At 32.7% G+C, this 22,571-nt stretch overlaps 3 protein-coding genes across 3 annotated transcripts; 2 read left to right on the plus strand and 1 right to left on the minus strand.

Moving 5' to 3' along the window:
- Positions 1–741: 741 nt before the first annotated feature.
- Positions 742–2,070, minus strand: LOC122586102. Its single transcript, XM_043758208.1, has 4 exons — positions 1,600–2,070; positions 1,423–1,530; positions 1,179–1,334; positions 742–1,094 (listed from the first exon to the last, which is right to left on the minus strand). Exons 1-4 carry the CDS (start codon positions 1,945–1,947, stop codon positions 1,071–1,073), a joined length of 636 nt encoding a protein of 211 aa, XP_043614143.1. The 5' UTR covers positions 1,948–2,070; the 3' UTR covers positions 742–1,070.
- An 11,163-nt stretch (positions 2,071–13,233) lies between these two features.
- LOC122584871 (AAA-ATPase At2g46620-like) lies at positions 13,234–15,107 on the plus strand. The gene has a single exon (XM_043756943.1). The coding sequence runs from the start codon at positions 13,389–13,391 to the stop codon at positions 14,916–14,918; it is 1,530 nt and encodes a 509-aa protein (XP_043612878.1). The 5' UTR covers positions 13,234–13,388; the 3' UTR covers positions 14,919–15,107.
- Positions 15,108–18,821: 3,714 nt separating this feature from the next.
- On the plus strand, positions 18,822–22,341 carry LOC122584872 (MYG1 exonuclease-like). Its single transcript, XM_043756944.1, has 7 exons — positions 18,822–19,044; positions 20,590–20,736; positions 20,864–20,962; positions 21,058–21,249; positions 21,368–21,487; positions 21,590–21,661; positions 21,737–22,341. Exons 1-7 carry the CDS (start codon positions 18,832–18,834, stop codon positions 21,959–21,961), a joined length of 1,068 nt encoding a protein of 355 aa, XP_043612879.1. The 5' UTR covers positions 18,822–18,831; the 3' UTR covers positions 21,962–22,341.
- Positions 22,342–22,571: the final 230 nt, after the last annotated feature.

Below are 22,571 nucleotides of genomic sequence, written 5' to 3' on the forward strand. Positions count from 1 at the left end.
GATGAAATAATAAGATTATCACACTTATAGTCGAAAGATTAACTCTATTAAACAGAATAAAAGGTATCAAACCTAAACAAGAACAATAGAAGATTACAATAGTCAACACTTATAGTGAAGGATAAGGGACAACAACATAGCTACATGATCAGAATTATAATCAGAACAAACATGATGATGATATATATGAGAATAGGGTTTTCTGGGTAACAATAATAATCGCCCAAAGTGAGATGTATGTTGTGTAACCCTAAATTACTGTGGCACTTAGAATATATAGGCAATGATGTTCCAGTCAGCTCCCTCTTCTTTCTTCTTCTAACACCTTCAACCCTCCAGTTCCTTACTTGTAGCATGTAGCACAAATAGTCCTTATAAACTGATACAAAATAAAACAATAAAACATACTAAGTTAATTAAACTGATCAAGGTGCATAATTTAACAATTTTACATATTAAAGATGAATTAGGAATGCATCCAAATTTGGCTCTTTGGAACTCAAATTGTTTGAACATAAAAATACACACTCATACACATAGACGACACACTCATACGTATGCTTTTACCTGAGCACACACATGTTTGCCTCTCACGAAACATACACATACAAGCCATTTATACACATACAATACAAGCATATTATATACTATTACCTCAACAACTGAAAGAAAGAAAAAAAAAACTCAAAGATAGTATCATACAAAAAAGATGAAAAATAATAGTTTTTCAGTGGTCTAAAGGATTTGAAGCCAAATGTCTGCATCAGGCATACATTTAAACTTACATTTACGATTAATAACGGGTAACACACTCAACAGTGATTTCTACCACGGGTGATACACTTGGGGCGTTGAAGAGAATTCTTGATAATAGCATCTTTTCATCTTTTGTAACCTTTGTGTCGAGGACTATTTTCGCCTTCTTTAGCATAGGTGACTTGGCCAAGATTAGCTTCACAAACTCCAACTCAGTTTTTCTTGGTAAAATTTTTAATCTTTAATTCATAGAGATGCTCTAGCCAAATATTAGAATAATCATCCAGTGTAACGGGGTTTGTCTCAATATCCAGCTAATCTCTACGATACCATAGAGTCTACAGGAAAGCATTTCTTGTGTCAGTATATATTGGCATTACAATCAAAACAAGAAGAATATAAGATGAACTTTTGTTGTTTACCCCCAGCTTAATTCTCTCCAAGTTTGGGGAGGATTTGATCAAGAGAGCAATAATCGATAACCCATGCTTGCTATTGAAACACATTTCAAAAGACACTTTTTTGAGGTGGACTAATGAGGTTGGAAGCTTTTGTGGAGCTTCTTCTACAATTAAACACTAGTACCATAGGCAAAAACAAAGATTAACATGCAAATTTGTTGTTTCAAGTCGAATTAATGATATATCGTAATAGTACAAAAGTTACCTTTTTAATCCATTCAGAATCGCCAATTTTCAGATGTTCAACCAAATGTATACACTCCAATAGGTCAATAAAGGGCATGTGTCCATCTTCGTCTTGATAATATAGATACTGCCACAGCTTACGATATTCAGATAAACTGTGAAACCAATGAGTACAAAAATTCTAGTGAAAACTTACCAAATTTACTCTCTTGAGTAACGACGATTTGGATAAAAGATGTAGAAGTGTTTTAGGAGCAATGCTTACAGACTCCAAGCATAAGGTTGTAAGGCTACCAAATCCACTGAATGTCGGTTTATGCTTTATATAACAATCAAAGAGACGTAGGTACGTCAATTGATGCAATGAGTAAATAGAGAATGGTACCGCATACTGCTCAAAGGCACCATCCGCATAACCATTCATAAGCTTCAATTCAGTGATAGTATTTCTCCTTGACAAATGAACTATTATTTGATCAAGTTCAAAACAGTTGTAACCTGCCACCATGTCAACGGTGAACTCAAGTATTGGACCCTGGTGCATTAACAGAACTTGGTATATAGCGGAAAGAAATTTACATTTCCGAAGCTTCCAACTATCGATATGTCGCTCCGAATCAGACAGTTGACTGCTACCAGTTACTTTTCAAAATGTATCCTCAAGAAACACAAGTTTAGGAATTCAGGCCCAAATGTACCTCCAATTCTTTGAGAGAATACTAGTCCTTACTGCATCTCTTATATGTAGATGACATAGGATGGTTTCTATTATGTCCTCGGGAAGGGTGCTGATTCTATCTTTGGCCCAACGACGTTTAGGTTTCATACTAATACACAAAAGCTGCATATATACATGTATATATATATACATATTAAAAGACTAAATTAACAAATGTAACACAAACACTACTAATAGAAACAAAAGCTGCATATATATACTAACAAATGTGATACGACAACACTAACAGGAACAAAAGCTGCATATATATATATATATATATATATATATTCAAAGAAGATAAAAGATTGAATCACAAATGTGATACAAAAACACTTGGAGACATCAAGTACAACGAAAAATGTAATGATTTTTTAGGTGAAAAGAAAGATGAAACCCTAATTAAAGCATTTATAAGAAACATAGATAGATATAGATGAACTGAATCATACTTGTTTGCCTCAATTAAATGAAACCCTAAGTTAAAAAAAAGAAGCAATTGGATCGCAATGTTCATACCTTAATTTGGAAATGGGGATTTGAGCAACACAATTGATGAACTCAAAATGGAATTTGATACGGGAGAAAAAAGGAGTGAAAATTAAGAGATGGAATTTGTAAGTATCTAATTTGGGGGAAAAATAAAAAATCTAATTTGGGGAAAAGTTATAGCGGGGACCTTGTAAAGCTTACACCCACCTGGACCAGCAACGAACCGACCGGCCCATAACCTGCAAAAAATTTTTAAAAAAATATGACCCAAGACCGACCATGTTTTTGGTACTAGTATATGATTGATCCTGACTTTTCTTTTAAAAGGTGTGAACAACTCGCATCGTATAGTCTAGCATATGTTATTTTAACTGGATCCGTGCTATATAATCTCCTCACCAGCTCACCTCCTCTCTTGAACCCAATGGGGGGAAAACCTCATATTTGTAACACCCCGAGCTAGGCTCGAAATGCCACTGAAAAGATATAGCGTATGCATGGAATTATCGTAGAATAAGTCTAAATGAATAACAAGGAATCCGGTGGATCCAAACATGACATAACAAGTACCAAATGCACAAGGAGCATGTAGCCATCAAACATTTACAAAATGATATTAAAAGATGGCAAACGATCCTAAGCATAAAGCCAAAGTAGTAGGGCCAATAAATCCGTGATCCACGAAAGTCCAAGCCCGAGTTCTTATGCAACCTCAATCATGCTTCTCGCAATTGAATCACCTGATTTCCTGAAAAGTGTACTAAACAAGGTCAACACTAGGTTGGTGAGTTCGTAGTAATGGTTCACAAGGAACCATCCAAGTCACAAAATGTGTAAAGTATAAGCAAATCATAACATGTACCAAGTGCAAGTAAATCATAACTTACGGTAAACCATCGCATCACACAAGAATATAGAGAGGGTTACTCATGGCGTAACCTTGCCACGTATTAGTACTCGCACAAGTGTCTAATCACAATAAATAGAGAAAACATAACATGTGTGTCCAAACAACAAGACATCAAATAATGTATCATAAGTGTACCACAACAACAAAAGCCACCACAACCACAATGTTCTCAAGTATGAAATACTTGGTAGTACGTCGTACAAAAGCGCGTTCTCAAGTGTATAACACTTGGTAGTACATCACCCAAACAATAAGTACAACAATATGTTCTCAAGTGTGAGGCACTTGGGAGTACGACAAACCAATCATCCAAACCACAATGCACATACATTTCATACGACTTTACATTTAAGGAATCGAAGATGCTTATATATAGGGTCACCCGCAGCCTTCCCACCACATCTAACAACTCATTAAAGGTATCATCGTCTTCCATATATGTACTACTATCCTAATCATATCACACAATCCAAACCAAACACATAATCCAACAACAATAGGTTATACCGTCAACAAATCAATGTAACTAGCAATTAAGCCATAAGGCAAATCGTAACTCAAGCTAATCAATCAATAAGTGCAAAACATGTTCTCAAGTGTGAAACACTTGGAAGTACATCAACCAACCCATAAGTACGAAAGCATGTTCTCAAGTGTAAAACACTTGGAAGTATATCAACCAATCACAAGTCCATCCAATTCCACTAACAACACGTACACACACTTCGGAGGATTTTGCTTTCATTAAGTCCCAGATGCTTATTTATAGGGTCACCCGCAGCCTTCCAACCACATCCAAAATCCATTGAAGGCATAACCGACTTCCATGTATGTACGACTATCCTAATAATCACAATGTCACAATCATATGCGTAAACCATCCAACAATCACTCAAGTAATCAACATCAAACAATAAGTCATCAATCAAATCACCCAAAATTAAACAAGCACAAATGTGTACACTTTTCAGCCCGAATCTAAATTGAGTAAGGAGCTACGTAACTCATCTTGATTCAGCAACAACAAGTTAATATCAAGCGAGGAATGTCCAATACTCGTCTAATGTCCACAACCTAACAATATATGCCATAATACAAGCCAATGTCAACACTAGTTATACTATACCACAATATCCCCCAAAGGTGATTTAGAAGTGATACTAGAACATTTAAACGACCAATTGATAGTTTTGGTTAAACACGGCTCAATGACTTAGCCCCAAAATTCGATGTGAAAATCAATGTATTTAGAAATGTGTTTTATCAATTTTTTTGATCTTAAAATGCTGATATAACACTAATAAACAAGTTTTGGATCATTGAAAGTCGACCGATAACCGAACGAAAACGTTGAGGAAGGAAAAGGGATTTGCGGACGATGTAGCGGATGATCCGGCTGATGATGTGATGAACACGGATCATCCGTCAGTTCATGAAGATCGTTCGCAGATTTTGAAGAACAAGAAAACGGGTTTTGACCTAAAAATCAACAACCCTAGAGGCCAAATCCGGCTACCGAACTTTAACACAACCAAATTTAAGTATAACCACAACATATAAACATTTAATCTCAACCCCGTTTTTGAGCCAGAACACCAATTTTACACACGAATTGACCCCAAATCATTTAGATCCAACACAAGGAACTTATCTACTAGTTAAAAGGAACATTTTGAGCTAAAGATCACTTCCCAATTCGTCCCGAAGCTCGAAATCCGGTTTTGGAGCTCTTGAGGATGAAGAACACTTTCTCAAACCAAAAATCTTTAAGTTTTGAAAGGAAAGATTATTGTTTAACTAAATACTTACACTTTTGAAGTTACCCTTAGCCTTAGATTCGAAATTTTGAAGAAAATATGATTAGTGTGTGTTTATGGGTGCTCTTGAAATTGAGAGAGAAAGAGAGTGTGTGTGTTTTGTGTGGGTGAAGAGATAAGGGGAAATGGGAGGTGGGGAAGGAACTACGATCACCACACACACCCAAGGCACACACTTACACCACAACTAGCTAGTTAACACCTTATGGGTATTCCGACTAGACACGTAAATGTAAAATATCACTAAATATGCACATAAAATAAAGTTGACTCGACATTTTATTAATCATAGAACTTCACTAATCACCACATAACTATTTGTTAGTAAAGTCAAAGTACAAGTCAATCAAAGTCAACGGGGTCAAAATTCACAGGTGTTACAATATTAATTCACCCGAAAGCACTACAATTAATAGAGGTAAATACTGCCTCATCAGACTCGAACTTGGGTATATCCATACTAAACCCTCATCAAGGACTGCCTATTTATTGCAAAGTTTCAAAACGAGGATTTGAACCTGGGACATAAGAGCCGCCTAGTAAAGAGCCAACCACTAAGCCAACTAATGAGATACAACAACACTTAGGACATAAGATTGATCCATATGTAATAATAAACCCTGTTAATATATTTTTCTAATAATCCTCTTAAAGTCGTGATCATGACATTTATTTAAATCAAAGGTTAAAACTAAAACAGAGAATTAATGAATTATACTTGTCATGTGTTTATGGCTTTAGAAGGATTTACAATAGGATTTATTGCTTGGTTCACTTGAAACCATTGATTCATATAAATGTTCATAATTTTTATGTCATGCTGTGTTTTTCTAAACACTTAATGTTTTTGCATTGTTAGGTTGTTACAATACGCCATGTAGTTTTAGCTGTACACTAGGGTTGTAAATAGTTCGGTTCGGTTCAGTTAGCTAGAAATTGCGAACCTTTTTTTGGGTTTCGGTTCGGTTAGTTAGAAATTTCGAACTGTTAATTTCGGTTACCCACAAATCAGTTACCCAAAAAAGTCTGTTAATTGCGGTTTTATTTTCGTTTAACCATTTATTAAAGTTATGCTAATATAAAGTTTAAGTTTTCAATTATAATAGTCAATTTACATTGTATTAATTAATTTTTCTATGTAAAATAGTTATTTAACTACATTAATATTTTGTTTTATAAATAAATATCTAATTTTGATTTACTTTTTTCTAACATTATATCTATGCAATGTAAGTTTATATCGAAGAGTATTATGATTTACTACTTAAAAATGTCTTCTATACGATATTATTAATTTTTTTGATAAAAAATATTAAACAAAGTTAACAACTTTTTATTAACAAGAGTACAAAATTACTTAGAATATCCAAAACTAATCATAGATTGTGAAAGAAACTTAATAAAATTGTTAATATTTTAGGCAACAAATATAAAAAATTAGTTAAATAGGTATGTAATATATATGGTTATTTGTAGAAATATATCAAAATTCGGTCTGGTTCGCTTAACCGCAGGTAATGAATATTGAAAACCGCAGCCGAACCGTTACATATCGGTTTTTTTGTTTTCGGTTTTTTCGAGTTTCGGTTTCGAATCACGCGGTTCGTACCAGTTTTTTGATTTTCCGGTTCATTTCTTACACCCCTACTGTACACCACGAGACATGCCGCACAATGTTCTATTATACAACATCTTAAAGTATATTTGGTAGTGCAAAACATTTAATAAAAATAGCATGAATACCCAAAAATCACTTTAAATATACGGAAATACCCAACTTTTTTTGAGTTTTCATAAAATACCCATTAAATCGCAAATCGCAAATCAGATTTGCAATTTGCGATCTGCGATTTTGAGATTTGTTTAAGTTCATGCTTGATATAAACAGATCGATATCCAACTCCATTACATCACCTAATGTTAGTACTTTTCTTCAAGTGGCAAAGGCAAACGATGTGTCGATGCTTTGGTTTGAATTAGGGTTACAAGTTTCATATAAACAGATCAATATTATTAAACTCTGTAACCAAGTAATTCAATCATAACAAGAAAATTATTCTACCAAAATTACTCATATTAAATATATCAATAATAGTAGTAGTAGTAGAATTCTCTTTTCATTAAAGCAAAGCATCGACACATCGTTTGATTTTGCCACTTGAAGAAAAGTACTAACATTAGGTGATGTAATGGAGCTGAATATCGATTTGTGTTATATCAAACATGAATTTAAAAAATCTCAAAATCGCAAATCGCAGATCGCCATTCTCATTTACGATTTGCGATTTAGGGTCTGAATCGCAAATATGATTTGCGATTTAATGGGTATTTTATGAAAACTAAAAAAAAGTTAGGTATTTTTATATATTTAAAGTGATTTTTGAGTATTCACGCTATTTTCTCTTTAATAATTACTAAATATTTATTAAATGGGCCAGGCTCAGGTAGGTAATAACTTTAATTTGGTTCATCCCAGGCCCACATACGCTATTGTTGGCTTGTTGCTAATGTATTATCAAGATTCAAGTCAGATTTTACTAATTAGAAACGAATCATCACAGCCATCACAGGCAATCAAACTTCATTTGCTTCCATTTCCATTTAAATATTATTCTTTAGTGTTGTTATCATCTATGAGAAAAGTTTGACAAGCGACAATTTAAACCGGGACAAAAAAAAAACACACTTGCCACATATACACTTTCACATGCTTTGTCCTAGCTTTTAAGAAATATAACATACTAGCTAATCAACCCGCATATTATGCGGACATTTGAATAGAATATGATTTGATAAAGATACATCACAATGAACGTGTTTAACTTTTTATTCCGTTGAATACTATTATATTGTATATTTTAAGTAATCTGATATTATAATACGGGGTAATCAATTTTCGATCTACATATTTGTTTCTCATTTCAATAAAAACTTTCCATGATTATCTACTAAAAATATTTTAAAATCATTATACCTTAAAAAGAAATTTCCATTATTTTATTTTTTGCCTACTTTTAAATTACTTGTATTATTGGATGATGTCATAAAAAAATCAAGATTATATATTAAGAAGTCTTCTTTAATATAAAATAACATCATCACAATTTTGTTATATTAATATAAGAGAAGAGATTACCAAACCATTTCTCTAAGATAGATAATATATCAACAATTATCCTTAAAAAACATATATATGTTGTGAACACATCATTCGTCGATGTGAGTATGTGACCCTTAATGGATACTCAACCAGAATTCAGCTAAGATATTCTTTTTTCGTGTTGAAAACGAGCTTTCTTAAGATAAATTAAAATATATTCCTCTAGAGAAAATGGTAATATGTTATATAAACTTTTTTTTTAACTTGCTCTTGTTTTATTGATGCCATTTTAATACATTATTATAATATAACAATTAAAGTAGAAAAAGCTACAGTAATGTTTTTCTTTTTTCTTATTTACCACTTAACTTCTTTTTTTTTTTTGCTTTTTTACCACAAACTTGCATTTTCTTTACATTTTAATAAAAATAGAGAATATATTAGGTTTCTTAATTTTTGTCATATAACTTTAACCTTTTAACTTTTGTCACATAACTTTAATTTCTTTTACTTCTAACACAAAAATTTGGTTTTATTTAGTTTTTAAACATATGTTTTCCTAACTTTTGCAACGAAAGATTCATTCTGTTTTACTTAATATCACGGAAACTTTTAACTTTTTACTTTTGTCGCATCAATTTATTTTCTTTTACTTTTGGCACGATTTTAAACTTTCGTTTTTCTAACTTTTGCCACGAAACTCCATTCTTTTTACTTTTTATCACATAAACTTTTACACTTTTACTTTTGTTACATAACTTTTATTTCTTTTACTTCTTGCACGAATTTTTTGTGTTATTTACTTTTTAAACTTTTGTTACGAAAATTTCATTTTCTTTACTTTTTATCACATAAAGTTACTAAAGTTTTCATCCTTTTACTTTTTGTCACATCACTTTCGTTTCTTCAACTTTCCACACAAAAGTTTTGTTTTATTTACTTTTATACCTTTATTTTTTCAACTTTTGTCAGAATAGTTTCATTTTCTTACTTTTTACCACATATTTTTTTTTTTTATAAATTTTGTCAACAATTTTTACTACATAATTTTCAATTTTTTTAACCTTTGCCACAAAAGCTTAATCTTATATGGTTTTTGCACATACTTTGATTTTACGCCATATTTTATACTTTTTTTTTTTATAATTTTTGACACGAATGTTTCATTTTCTTTACTTTTTACCACATAACTTTTGGATTTTTTCCTTTTGTCAACAAAGTTTCATATTCTTAACTTTTTACCACATAACTTCAAAATTTTCAACTTCAGTCACCAAAGTTTCGTCTTCTTTACTTTTGACCACATAACTTTTCACTTTTTAACTTTTGTCACGAAAACTCCCTTTTATATAATTTTTTCTACATGTGTAGATGTTACGTAATGTCTCCTGGGGCAACGCCCGGGGAAAAAAAAACTAGTTTACATAAAAAGAATGTGCAAGATGTGATATCACTCGACAAATGAGAATATAACACTACAAGAAAAATGTTAATTAGTGACAACTTTGCTTAGTGATGATTAAAATTTGGTCACTAATAACCTCAATTAGTTACCATTAAGAAAAAGTGGTCACTAAATTTGGCCACTAAACAAACTTAGTGGCCAAAAAATAACATTTTTTCGTCTCTAAACACAATTAGTCACGGACCTTTAGTGACGAAGAATGACAAAAAGTGACCACTTAAACTTTGGTCACTAATTTATCATAATGACCAAATTTTCGTCACTAATTTTGTTTAGTGACCAAATTTTGGTCATTATGATAAATTAGTTACCAAATTTTAACTCGTCACTAAAGGTCCGTGACTAATTTTGTTTAGAGACGAAAAAATGTTATTTTTTGGCCACTAAATTTGTTTAGTGATCAAATTTAGTGACCATTTTTTCTTAATGGTAACTAAATGAAGATATTAGTGACCAAATTTTAGTCGTTACTAAGTAAAGTCGTCACTAATCAAAATTTTTCTTGTAATGTAATAGTGTTTGCTATCTCCTATATCTTGAAAACAAATGAGAATACATTGATTTGAAAAAGAAACAAATTTAACTATATTGATCCACTTTTTGTAGCCGTAATGATAGTGGTGTGGTTGGCGTGGAGGCCCAACCACTCCAGTGTGGTGGAGTCATCCATTAGGGAGCCGGTGTCATTCGAGGATCGTTGGCTTGACATCGGTGTGGATGTCAAGTAAAGGATGAGGTCGTTTATTTATTTATTTTGAAGTTTTATTTTTGTTTTTTTTCGATTGAGTATTGAAGTATTGTGGGATCTAATTTTAGTGTTTGTTGTGTTAGAATATGAACACATAAAATATACAAGATCAAGAATAAGCGCAACGGAAGAAATCGAAACATATATGTAATCACATTAATTAACAAAGAAAGAATTGAGATGTGTACCTTATATGCAAAGATCCAATTGAAATAATAATAATAAAATTATTATTAATACTTAGGGTTTAAAGCAAAACCCCTCCACGATCGCACACTAGACACCCCGAATAATGTATGCTAGTACCCAGATCACGAACCTAAACAACCCTTTGTTTAAAACCCTTAGCTTAAAATCGAAAACCGAAAAACCCTTTTGGGAGGGTGTTTCGGCCGAACTAAAGAAAGAGGGAGAGAGGAGAATTTGTTTGTGAATGAATGAATGAAAACCTTGGAATTAACCCTTGTATTTATAGGGCAATATTAGGTTAACATTTACTTGGAAGTTAAGCAAACATCAAGGCTTTGGAAAGCCTTGATGAAACCGTCCCCCCTTAATGGACTTAGGTCCAAGTCCACTTTCCAATTTTCACATTTTAATCCTCCTTTTTAATCAGTTAAATATAATTAATCCTTTAATTATGTTTAATTAATTATTTCGTGATCAACCTAATTAATATATTACTTTAATATATCAATTGTTATTATCGAGTTACCGTGTCATTTCGTGTGACCTCGTAGGCTTAAACTATTCTCGGACATGCGACTTATAATAATATAATCATATGCCAACATGTTGGGTCACATTTTAAAACTATTAAGTGATTACTGGATAATAATATAAGACTCATGTGTCACATTAATTGATATAATGATATGAGTCTATGACCATCACAAACACTCGTAAGATAAGTCGATGATAATGTGTAACTCATTTCACACGAACCAAGAGTCATGCCACACTACTAGTGGAGAGGAGTATAGTAATATACTTTTGGCTTTCTTTTTCACCCACAAAAAGCAAATTGTAGGTACATTTGGGGGAATTGGACATGTATTAAAATCCAAATACAATGCATTATGAGTTGTGCCCTCAAAATACGCCTTCGACTATTGGAATGCCAGCCAAGGAAATTACACTTATGCACGTGATTATCGTCAGGCCAGCAGCTATCCGGCCACACGCTTTTTTTTCATTATTTCATCCTTAATTTCCAACTAAATTATGAATAATTAAGTAATTATAACTAAATCATTTATACCCATGATCAAAAAATCAATTATTATTATATAATACAGATTCCATAGCTAGCAAAACGAGTAGGAGGAACATACCAAGTTTGTGCTAAGATATATAATAATGAATGTTCAAAAAGAAAAAGAAAAAGATATATAATAATTATTATACTCGTATTATTTTGGATTTCAAAAAGAATTAAATAATAATGACTTTTAATTAGCTAAACCTGCTCTATAATGCATATGTTAATTAAATAATTAGGTGATGTTAGACCTTTGTGAACCTATGACTTTTTGGTAAGCCTAGAAGATTAGTGCGAATTGTTATTTAGTGATATATTCAACACGATGTTACTAGAAAACAAAATATCACAAAAACACAAATTCAATAACATTTTATATATTCTTTCTGTACTATTTTAATTGCCCATCTTATTAGATTTATTGTTTCAAGTGTCTTGTTTTGATAAAAAATTAAAAAAAATTAGAAATATATATACATGTTTACTTATACTAGCCTTGTATCCGCGCGATGCAGCGGGACATAGGAAAAAAACGCTGGTTAAGTAGTTGTACCGTGTTATTACATGAATGTATGATTTAACTCAAGTGTTTCTTACCACCGTTATTATTTTAGAGTGAGCGTTTTTTATGTTGATTGATTATTAAATTCGGTAACGCATGTGTGTTTTTTTGGTATACTATGTGAGCAACTTAAAGGAAGAGAAGGGACACGCGTAAGGTTTTTTTTAAGGATATTTTTAGAATTCCATGAATAAAGTTTTTTATGGTAATATAGATTATAAGGGTAAATTGGAGATTTTAAAGGTAGAGTGTTAAATTTTAAGGAGGGTAGTTTGTTTATATAGATAGTATAAATAATTATATCCCTAGAGTTATCATTATTACATTTTAAGTTAAACAACTTTTAAATACAATGAAAAAATGACAAATTTCTTTGTTCAATGGTTAATTGAATACATACATCTAAACTCCTAGTTCTCTTATTTGTCGATAAACAAAAATTGCACGGAAACAATAATACATTTTCAATATATAACATCCTCTCATCATATTGGTGAGCCAAAAAATAAAAATAATGATAAAATCTTTGATTTTTATCCATTTGAGTCATTGATAACTTGAAATTGCCATATGCTATTCAAAAGGGTAACAACTTTAACTTCCATACTTTTTTTTTATTATTATATTAAATCATTATATCATTATCTTATTCTTATACAAGTTTCCTCCCCCCAACTCCATTTGGCCATATCTCTTGCCCCTTTATATTTACGTAATACCGTGTATATATCTTTCTTGACTCATTAAACGTTTTCGCCATTCTTGGTCCGGCTCTATAGCCGTCTTTCTGATCCTTTCAAACATCATACTCTTTCTTCATATAAATTATACCCAACTTTTAATATCTCACTTTATACTTCACATATCTTTGTTTGGTATATTCAACACACAAAACCATCATATCATCTCATCATGTTTTTCATAATCTTACTTTCGTTCTTAACTATAATAGTTGGTTTTTGGTTAATTCCAAGAGTATTATCACGAACCTCCATCGGTCACTTTTTACAGAACCAATGGAGGTTCGTCGAGGAGTGTTTTCACTCCCACCAATTTTACAAAATCCCAAAATTCAATCAACACATGCAAGAAAATCCTCTTTTTAACAAAATTGTTACATATCTAAATTCGTTACCATCTGCTGGTGACTCGGATTATGTAAATCTTTTCTCCGGAAACAATTATAACCCGAATGAGATCACTCTTGTTATCGATCACAATCAAGTCTTTCTTGATTCGTTTCTCGGGTCTAGAATCTTTTGGAAGCTAGATAACAATTGTTTCGTGCTAAAATTGCGACGAAAGGAAAAACGAAGGATATTAACTTCTTATTTTCAACACATTCATAAAATTGCGGATGAAATTGATCAAACTAAGGAAGTTAATCTATACATCAATGCCGAAAACGATGTAGCGAAAAATGGAAGGTGGGTATCGACTAGGTTCAAACATCCTGCCACTATAGATACAGCAATGATCGATATCGACCTAAAAAACAAGGTGAAATCCGATTTGGAATCGTTTTTGAAATCTAGACAATATTATCATCGTTTGGGTCGTGTTTGGAAACGAAGTTATTTGCTCTATGGTCCTTCCGGAACAGGGAAATCTAGTTTTATAGCAGGAATGTCAAAGTTTTTGTGTTACGATATTTATGACATAGATTTGTCAAAAGTTGTTAATGATTCTGATCTAAAGATGCTTTTGTTACAAACCAAAATTAAGTCAATGATTGTTGTAGAGGATTTGGATCGTTATTTGATTGATAAGTCAACGGTTGTTAGTTTATCGGGTATTTTGAATTTTATGGATGGGATTATATCGGGTTGTGGTGAAGAGCGAGTGATGGTTTTTACGGTTAGTAACAAAGATCTTGTCGACCCGGCTGTTCTGAGACCGGGTCGAATAGATGTTCACATACATTTCCCTTTATGTGATTTTTCATCTTTCAAGAATCTTGCTAGTAGTCATTTAGGAATTAAGGAACATAAGTTGTTTCCGCAAGTTGAAGAGATTTTTCAAACGGGTGCTAGTTTGAGCCCGGCCGAAATTGGTGAAATTATGATATCGAACCGTGGATCACCCACAAGAGCTCTAAAGACTGTCATTAACGCATTGCAAACAAATAGTGAGAATAGAACTAGTGGCAAAAGTGGAGTCGTGTCTCATAAAGCGACACACGATGGGTTACCTAGAGTTCCTAGGACCCGGAATTTGAGTCATAGTGGCTCGGTTGACGGGTTAGTTGATTTACCTACAAAGTTATCGCATAGCGGATCAACTAGGACCGTAGAAGACGAGTCGACTGATTCGGGTTTATTTTGTATGGATAACTTTCATACAGGAAAGGAGCTTAAAAACTTATATGGATTACTTAAGAATAGAAGTCGTAGAAGGGAATCAGTTGATTTAGATGGGATAGAAGGAAAGCTTTCGACATGAAATATGTTAGAAAGTATTTTGGTGTACAAATTCATTCGTTTTAGTAGTATAAAGTTAAGTTCATACTTTTTTATTTTAGTAGTTTAAAAGTGTATTTTATTAATGTATTTGTATATGTAAAGATATGTACTGTATTTAGTATTTGACATACAAGCTGTCAAACAAGAAAGCTACTTTAGATTTCAGATTTGTATTTATTGGCATTTGATTGATTAGTTAAGAGATACATAGAATATAAAATATGTACAGTATTTTTTTTCTATAATATAATAATATATAAAGTTTGACAAATGGGCACCCATAAATGACTCCCCACAATCTAGAAAATTCAGAAAACATTATGAGGCCAGCCTAGCCTCTTGGGTTATAGTCAGCTAAATCATGCAACTTTATGTTTGTCTTTTTCATATTCAAACAAGCTAGACGAATTTGATTTATGTCTATTAGGCATTTAGGTCTTTTGAATCTTAGGTACGTACTTAGTAAGTTAGTATTATTCAACATGTATATTCTTTATTGCGACACATAGGTTGATTGTTTAGGAAAAAAAAAAAAAAAATCGATTTATTGATATTTATCGTAGTATTAGAATCATAGTTTTATATGGCCTTCACATCACGAATTAATTAATAAATAATATTAAAAGTTTACATCATCATATGTACAAATTGTAGAGTAAACAGCAAATTGATTTAGTATTAGTAAAACTGGCGATATAAAAAATTGCTACTTGTTGAATTACCTGCTTTCATACGTAATAAATGGCTCAACTAAATGGGTTATGAGTTTTAAATTTAAAAAGAAGTTGAAACAATGATGTTTGATGTGGTTAGCTCATGTTTAGTAATCTGAGAAGAGCCAATGATGCAGTACAATTGTTTAGACACTTTGGAAACTACTCAGTTGAGGTTCAATTCTCATTTTGTGAAAGTCTTTGTTATGTTTTTTAATATGTACTCAGCGAAAATATAATGGGTTCAGTTGAAACAACTGACTATTTTCGTCGTTTGAGTGGACATTTTCATTGAATAGCAGTAAACCTTTCTATTCAACGAATGACGTTAAGAAAAGAAAAGTAATTGGAAAGTCATTGGTCATGCCAACTAAAATAGAAAGACTCGTACCTAAGAACAAGTCATAAGGAAAAGGTCTACACTTAACACTCCACAGCAAACAACAATGACACATTCACAATTAGACAGATTAGACTTTAGACTTTAGACTTTTATACTATAGTATAAGTTTTACTAAAATAAAACAAACTTGAAATACAAAGGTATAATGATAGCTAGAGATTTTTTTTTCATATGAAATTATGAATCAAAGTCCACGAAATTTTTTTGGAAGATATTGTAAAAGTAAAACCGTAAAACTACCAAATCAAAGTTCGTCCGATTATACCTCTAAAGTTAAACTTCCATCAAAATTTATTTTTCCAGGTTCTTTGATATCATAGTACCCGCACACTGCGGCGAAATTTTATAACTACTTTTGTGGATGAACACATTGGTTACATAATGCGTCAAAAATATAGATTATGAGATTCTGTCGATTGTTCAAAACCATATAGAAATATCAATGTTAACTAAATTATAATCAAAGATCGGTTTATTTTTGTGGGTAATTTTTTTGTAATGGTAATTTCAGTAGTTAGGAATATAATGTGTAAAATATAAAGTAAATTTGGAAGGTATTATGGGAATGGAAAAGATGCTTAACTTAATTTCAATACCCTTTATAAGGGTTTATAGATTATAGATAAATTTGATACATGAACTGTTTTAACCACTTAATCTTCTTAATCGTATAATTTTAAACTTTCAACAATAATCGTTTACACCATTCAATTGTTATTTTGAATCATTTTATCACCAAACTTCAAAACTATAATTGTTCTAATCATTTAACTTTTTATCTAATATTTTACAAGCACTTAACTTTAGCCGAGTGTTTTTACCCTTTAAAACTTAGGGTTAACAATATTCGACCCGTAATAACCCACAATCCATAAACTCATATGACATGCTTGACCTAAAAAATCCTACCAACAATCCCCCCTGCATGTACGAAGTGGGACTGAAATCTCGATGAAATGCTTCAAAGTCAAAAACCTTACGAGTTGATCATCAATCTCATTGGCAAATGTATTTGTTTGTTAATCTTTTTATGTTTGACAACTTAAAATATCAATTTTTATTTGGAGGACACGAAAACACTTTTCTCAATGTGGTTAGCCGGTCATTCCGACTGTCCAACCATAGTTTCTGGAGCGAGATTTTGAAGACTTCCTATTCAAACGTCATCGCTTTCTACCGAATTGAACTGTTCGGTCTAGGGGTGATCATGGGCTCAACCCAGCCCGACCCCTGACCCGAAAAATACAAAATATGTGGACCGAGGACCGGCCCATGTTTCCTTTGGTCGGTCCGGTCCGGGTTAGCATGTGGGCTCGGGTTTTTTGCAGGTCAACCCGTAACCCGGAGAACAACAATATATTTTATGGTTTTTAAAGTGTTCTTATGGTTTTCGTAATAATGGTTTAACTACAATACAATATTTCATTATGGTTTTCGTTTTGGTTGTGCTTTAACTATCAACAACATTAAAAAATTATGTGAGAATTCCTAATTACATTATTAACATGATTTTACATAAAAAAGAGTTTGTTAGATAGAATTGAAAACCAAATCAAATACTGAAATACATATATAAATATATAAAAATACTAGTAAAAATATTATTATGATATACTATATAATATATATTTACGTGAGTCTACCTAAGTCCTGTAACAATGTAATGTCAATGTTGGCCGGATTCTTGGGTTTTTCCTCGGGTTAGTCTGACCCGACCATAACCAGAGATTTAGTAAAATATAGGCCCGTGGACCGGACCATATACTTAACGGGTTAGGCCCGAATTTGTTTTTTTCGGGCCGGTTAAACGGGTTTCATAACATTTTATTCTCACTCAACATTTTTTTTTGTTTCACTGGGCATATTAAACACTCTAGATGGCGACCAATTAATGATGCTATTTTTACTCCTTTATACAACATATATCCCTCCCCGTTTTTCAACTATCGATCTTTAAAAAACTCTAAAATACCCTTACTTTTAATACGTTCTTAATTCACACTATATTTACTCAAAATATTAATTAATTATATTCCAATTATGACTCTCATTTATTTATTAATTTAAATATTTTCATATAATATACCTATAATACTCTAAATGAAATTATTTACAACATACATATCTTAACCAACAAGTTATATCTCCCCACAATCTGGCTGCGATGGTGGTAGCGGTGCGGGGTGGTGGTGGCGAGGGTAGCGGCATCGGTGGCGTCGGCGGTGGCGGTGACGGGTTGTGGAGAGACAGTAGTGGTGAATGTAAAAAGTTTTTTTTGATGTAAAAGGAGCTAGATAGTGTAGTTATTTTAAGAATTAAACAATTTATGTTGTAAATTTTTTCATTAAGTGTGTTATATGTATATTAGGTGGAGATGTTACAGTAATGAATAAAAATGATGGGTAATTTTAAGTAGTTCAATTATTTATTTGAGATTTTTGGGGTTGGATACCCTTTTATAAAGTATTATAGATAAAATAATTACACTACTTCTTTAACATCTATTACTTTTACAATAAAACCACAACGTTATCGCTAATACCACTGTCACCGTCACCACCATCGCATTATACGAGTACACCTCTCGTTCAAAGTATAATTAAACATCCCAATTGGTATCTTTGAAATTGGTATCTTGAAATTACTAGTCAATCATATTCACAAACAAGTAAAGTTAAATTTTTTTTCCATAAATATAAAATCACTAAAAAAATAAGACTCTGTTGTTAATTATAATTTAAAATTAGCTACAGTTTGGAAAAGAAGAATTTACAAAGATGGTTGTAGGGTTTAGAACTCATTCCCTCTTACGGCTTCCATTCTCATCATCATTTTCAATTTGTAGTAAAATAAAAGCATTCTCAACTACTGCAAAAAGAGTGGGAACTCATAACGGCACTTTCCACTGTGATGAAGCCCTTGGATGCTTTCTCATCTCCCGCACTTCTAAATTTCACGCTGCCCAATTCATTCGCACCCGAAATCCCCAGGTATTATTTTACATTACTTTTTACTTTATTTTTATACATTTATACTTTTGTAATTCTTATTATTAAGGTTTTGACATCAATATGACCTTTATTGTATGCAACATATATTTTGCCATTGGGGTCTTAGTCCGGTGGTCGGGGAGTTGTCCACTAAGTGGTTTCTATTTGGGGCCGTGAGTTTGAAGCCTGCCAAATGCAAATTTGGCGAGGGGGCTTTAGCTACGCTATACGGTGCCGGCTTAAGCTTTTTGGTGGCCTTAGCAGGACCAATTTTGGAGGCCTATTTCTATAGGATTTTATATTAACCTCTCATTTATCCGGACTTGAGACCGACAAAAATAAACAATGAAACTAATGAATGACTGAGTTATTATTTTTTTTCTTTTATAGACTTTTTGTAATTGAAAATAAAAGTTTAAAATATATATAAAGCTTATTTTTATAACTTTTTTAGAAACCAATTTCTAAATATTAGTCCAAAACGTAAATATAAGCCCAAAACTAAAGATACCCAAACCAAAAAATTGGAAATATTGGAGGCCTTTTAACATGTGGAGGCCTCAAGCGACCGCCTAACTTGTTAATATTATTGAGCCGGCATTGGCTATACCCACTAAGACTAGGAGAGCAAACCCTATAGGGCGTAGCCAAAAATTGAACTTGAGGTGGGCGCACCAAAGTTGGGGGTGTTTTTAAATACTTATATTTCATTATATATAACATACCGAATCGCGGGTTCTAGTCACAATGCGGACAAATGTTTGGATATGTGGCGGACTGATGGGTTATGTGAATATTTGCATGCAAAAAAAGTTATTCGAGCTTTAGCTAGGTGGTAGGTGCCTTTGCCTCTTGGGGAGAAGAATGGGGTTTAGTTTCTGGCATTGGAAGATTTAGTAATATATATTCGGGTACTATAGGAGTAGGAATAGAAATAATGTAAGTGTGTAACATTCATGGTTTAAAAAATAAATTGTTATATGTAAGTGCACTAAAATGTATTTTTAGATTGTTATGTTTTGATATTGTGCGTATCCAACTTTCAAATAGTAGTATAATGTATATATCAAATAATCATTTATACATGTTGTACAATGTATATCACGTCTAAATTAGGTGACAAGTTTTTCTTTTTCTTGATGTGGTAGGCTGATAGCTATATAAGTTGCCCTGTCATCTGCCACTTAATCAACAGCGTGCAATGCGTGTTGTTTATAATTAAGTGTATATAATAGCAAGTAGTAACAATCGGAAGTTTGATACATGTGATTGATTGTTTAAAAGTTGCTTAGACACAGTAAAAGAACGTGACAGGTTGATTACATCGTATTACACCTAATTGCAACCCTTTTCTAGATTTTAATATAATGATGTAATATCCAGTTGTATAAAATGATGTAAGTTAATGATAATGTTCTATAACATCTAAAAAGAATGGTGGAAAGCATGTTACGTTTTGACACGGCTAATTCAACAGCCTGACAGCCTGTTATTATCTATGTTTTCGAATCGAATAGTAATATTGAGAAATGTTGATGGAAAAAGGTTTTAGACACGCTCGATGCAGTACTCGATGTTGGCGGAGTTTATGATCCAAGCAGAGATCGGTTTGATCATCATCAGAAAGGATTTGATGGTATACTTGGCAATGGATTCACCACTAAGCTAAGTAGTGCTGGCCTTGTGTATAAGGTTATCTTATTTTTAATCTCAGTTTCTGCATTATAATAGAAGTAGTAGGTTTTTGTCTTTTTAAGAATAGGTTTATTGGTTTTTACGAGGGAACTAAGTATTTAATGAACAAATTGTTTTTGTGTAGCATTATGGAATTGAGATAATTGCAAAGGCAATTCAGATGGATGAAAAGCATCCTGATGTCCATACCCTGTTTTCGGCTGTTTACAAGAATTTTGTCGAGGTACTTTTGTAACTTCCATGCTCTTAAATTAGAGTAAATATGAAATAGGTTCAGAAAACTTATTTTATTGTTCCATAAACTGTACATTGTTTTAGGCAGTTGATGCTATTGACAATGGAATCAATCAGTATGAAATAGATCAGCCTCCTAGATATGTGAACAATACAACTCTGTCTTCTAGAATCTCGAGGTTGAATCTGAAATGGTATGACACTGATCAATCACCTGAGAAAGAGGATCAAGCCTTTCAACAAGCAATGCAGCTGGCTGGGAGTGAATTTATGGATGTGAGTTTTTCTTAGGCATTTGGGTACTTTTAATGTTAAAAATAATAACTTGTACTACATTCTTTCACCAAGTAGTGCATGATATTGAGCAATGAGCGACTCTTTGTCTTGTTATCAGTGTATCAATTTTCACGCAAAATCATGGTTGCCAGCAAGATCGGTTGTTATGGAATGTCTAGCAGCAAGAAAGAATGTTGATTCCAGCGGAGAAATCATGTTACCGACTAGGTCCTGCCCTGTAAGTGGCAACTTTTTATGGTTATGCATTCTCCCCTTATGCAGCCTGCCCTCTTTAACTCATCTAGTAACACCGCTCTTCATTTTTTGGGTTATTCAATAGTGGAAGCTGCACATATTTGATCTTGAGGTGGAAATGAAAATCGATCCTGTCTTGAAATATGTTATTTATCAGGTACTTGACACATATCAAATTACCAACTTGTTTACGCAAATACTAATATATTTGGTTATTTTCCGCATTATGTAGGATGACAGGAACGATAAGTGGCGGGTGCAGGCAGTCGCAGTGTCACCAGATAAATTTGAAAGCCGAAAGCCTCTACCAATTTATTGGAGGGGTTTAACAGACGATCATCTTTCTGAAGTGGCCGGAATATCTGGTTGTGTTTTTGTGCATTCAAGTGGGTTTATTGGTGGCAACAAGACTTATGAGGGTGCACTAGCCATGGCAAGAGCTTCTTTATTGGCATAGTAAACAACACACGTATCGACCATCTGATCAAACTGTTATACCTGGATATTGAAGTACGTCATCACAAGGTAATGCAGCTTGGTCTCTTACAGATGCAGTCACACCATTCTGTACAGACTTCCTAGAAGCTTGCCACTTCCTTTTTAAACTCATTATAACTAGGAGTATCATTCCCAAATGATTTTTGTGGTAGTGTATCCCGAGTCCTGTTAGTAATGGAGGAGGTACTTTTCAGCCATTTATCAATATGTGAACTGAGTTATAACTCAATTGATATACTTGTACATGATCATCTATGGGCTTTTTGTACATGCAACCCAGTAACCCACTAATGTCCTTTTGATGTTTCTATATTAAGATGTGAAGATTGATTTTTAAAACTGTATCTTAGATGTTGGGTTGAATTTCCTTGGTAGTTATTTGATATTTAATTATAATACAGATAGAATAGAATGCTGAAATAGTGTGATACTGGGCAGCATATATTTAGGTCATTTGGTCTCTATGTTTCGGGGATGATGTTATCTTAAGGGTGCAATGCAGATTTTACGGATACAGGTACAAAGCGTGTGTTTCCCAAATTAGCTCTGTTCCAAGTCTGGGAAGCAAG

Source organism: Erigeron canadensis, chromosome 1, assembly GCF_010389155.1.
Source record: "Erigeron canadensis isolate Cc75 chromosome 1, C_canadensis_v1, whole genome shotgun sequence".
Classification (NCBI taxonomy): Eukaryota; Viridiplantae; Streptophyta; class Magnoliopsida; order Asterales; family Asteraceae; genus Erigeron; species Erigeron canadensis.

Coding starts and splice junctions, on each gene's coding strand:
- LOC122586102 (XM_043758208.1), bottom strand. CDS start 1,947: ATGCACCAGGGTCCAATACTTGAGTTCACCGTTGACATGGTGGCAGGT. Junction 1,335..1,422: donor ATTCTGAATGGATTAAAAAG/GTAACTTTTGTA, acceptor CTATGGTACTAG/TGTTTAATTGTAGAAGAAGC. Junction 1,095..1,178: donor TGGAGAGAATTAAGCTGGGG/GTAAACAACAAA, acceptor GCTTTCCTGTAG/ACTCTATGGTATCGTAGAGA.
- LOC122584871 (XM_043756943.1), top strand. CDS start 13,389: ATGTTTTTCATAATCTTACTTTCGTTCTTAACTATAATAGTTGGTTTT.
- LOC122584872 (XM_043756944.1), top strand. CDS start 18,832: ATGGTTGTAGGGTTTAGAACTCATTCCCTCTTACGGCTTCCATTCTCA. Junction 21,488..21,589: donor TACCGACTAGGTCCTGCCCT/GTAAGTGGCAAC, acceptor GTTATTCAATAG/TGGAAGCTGCACATATTTGA. Junction 21,662..21,736: donor TGAAATATGTTATTTATCAG/GTACTTGACACA, acceptor CGCATTATGTAG/GATGACAGGAACGATAAGTG.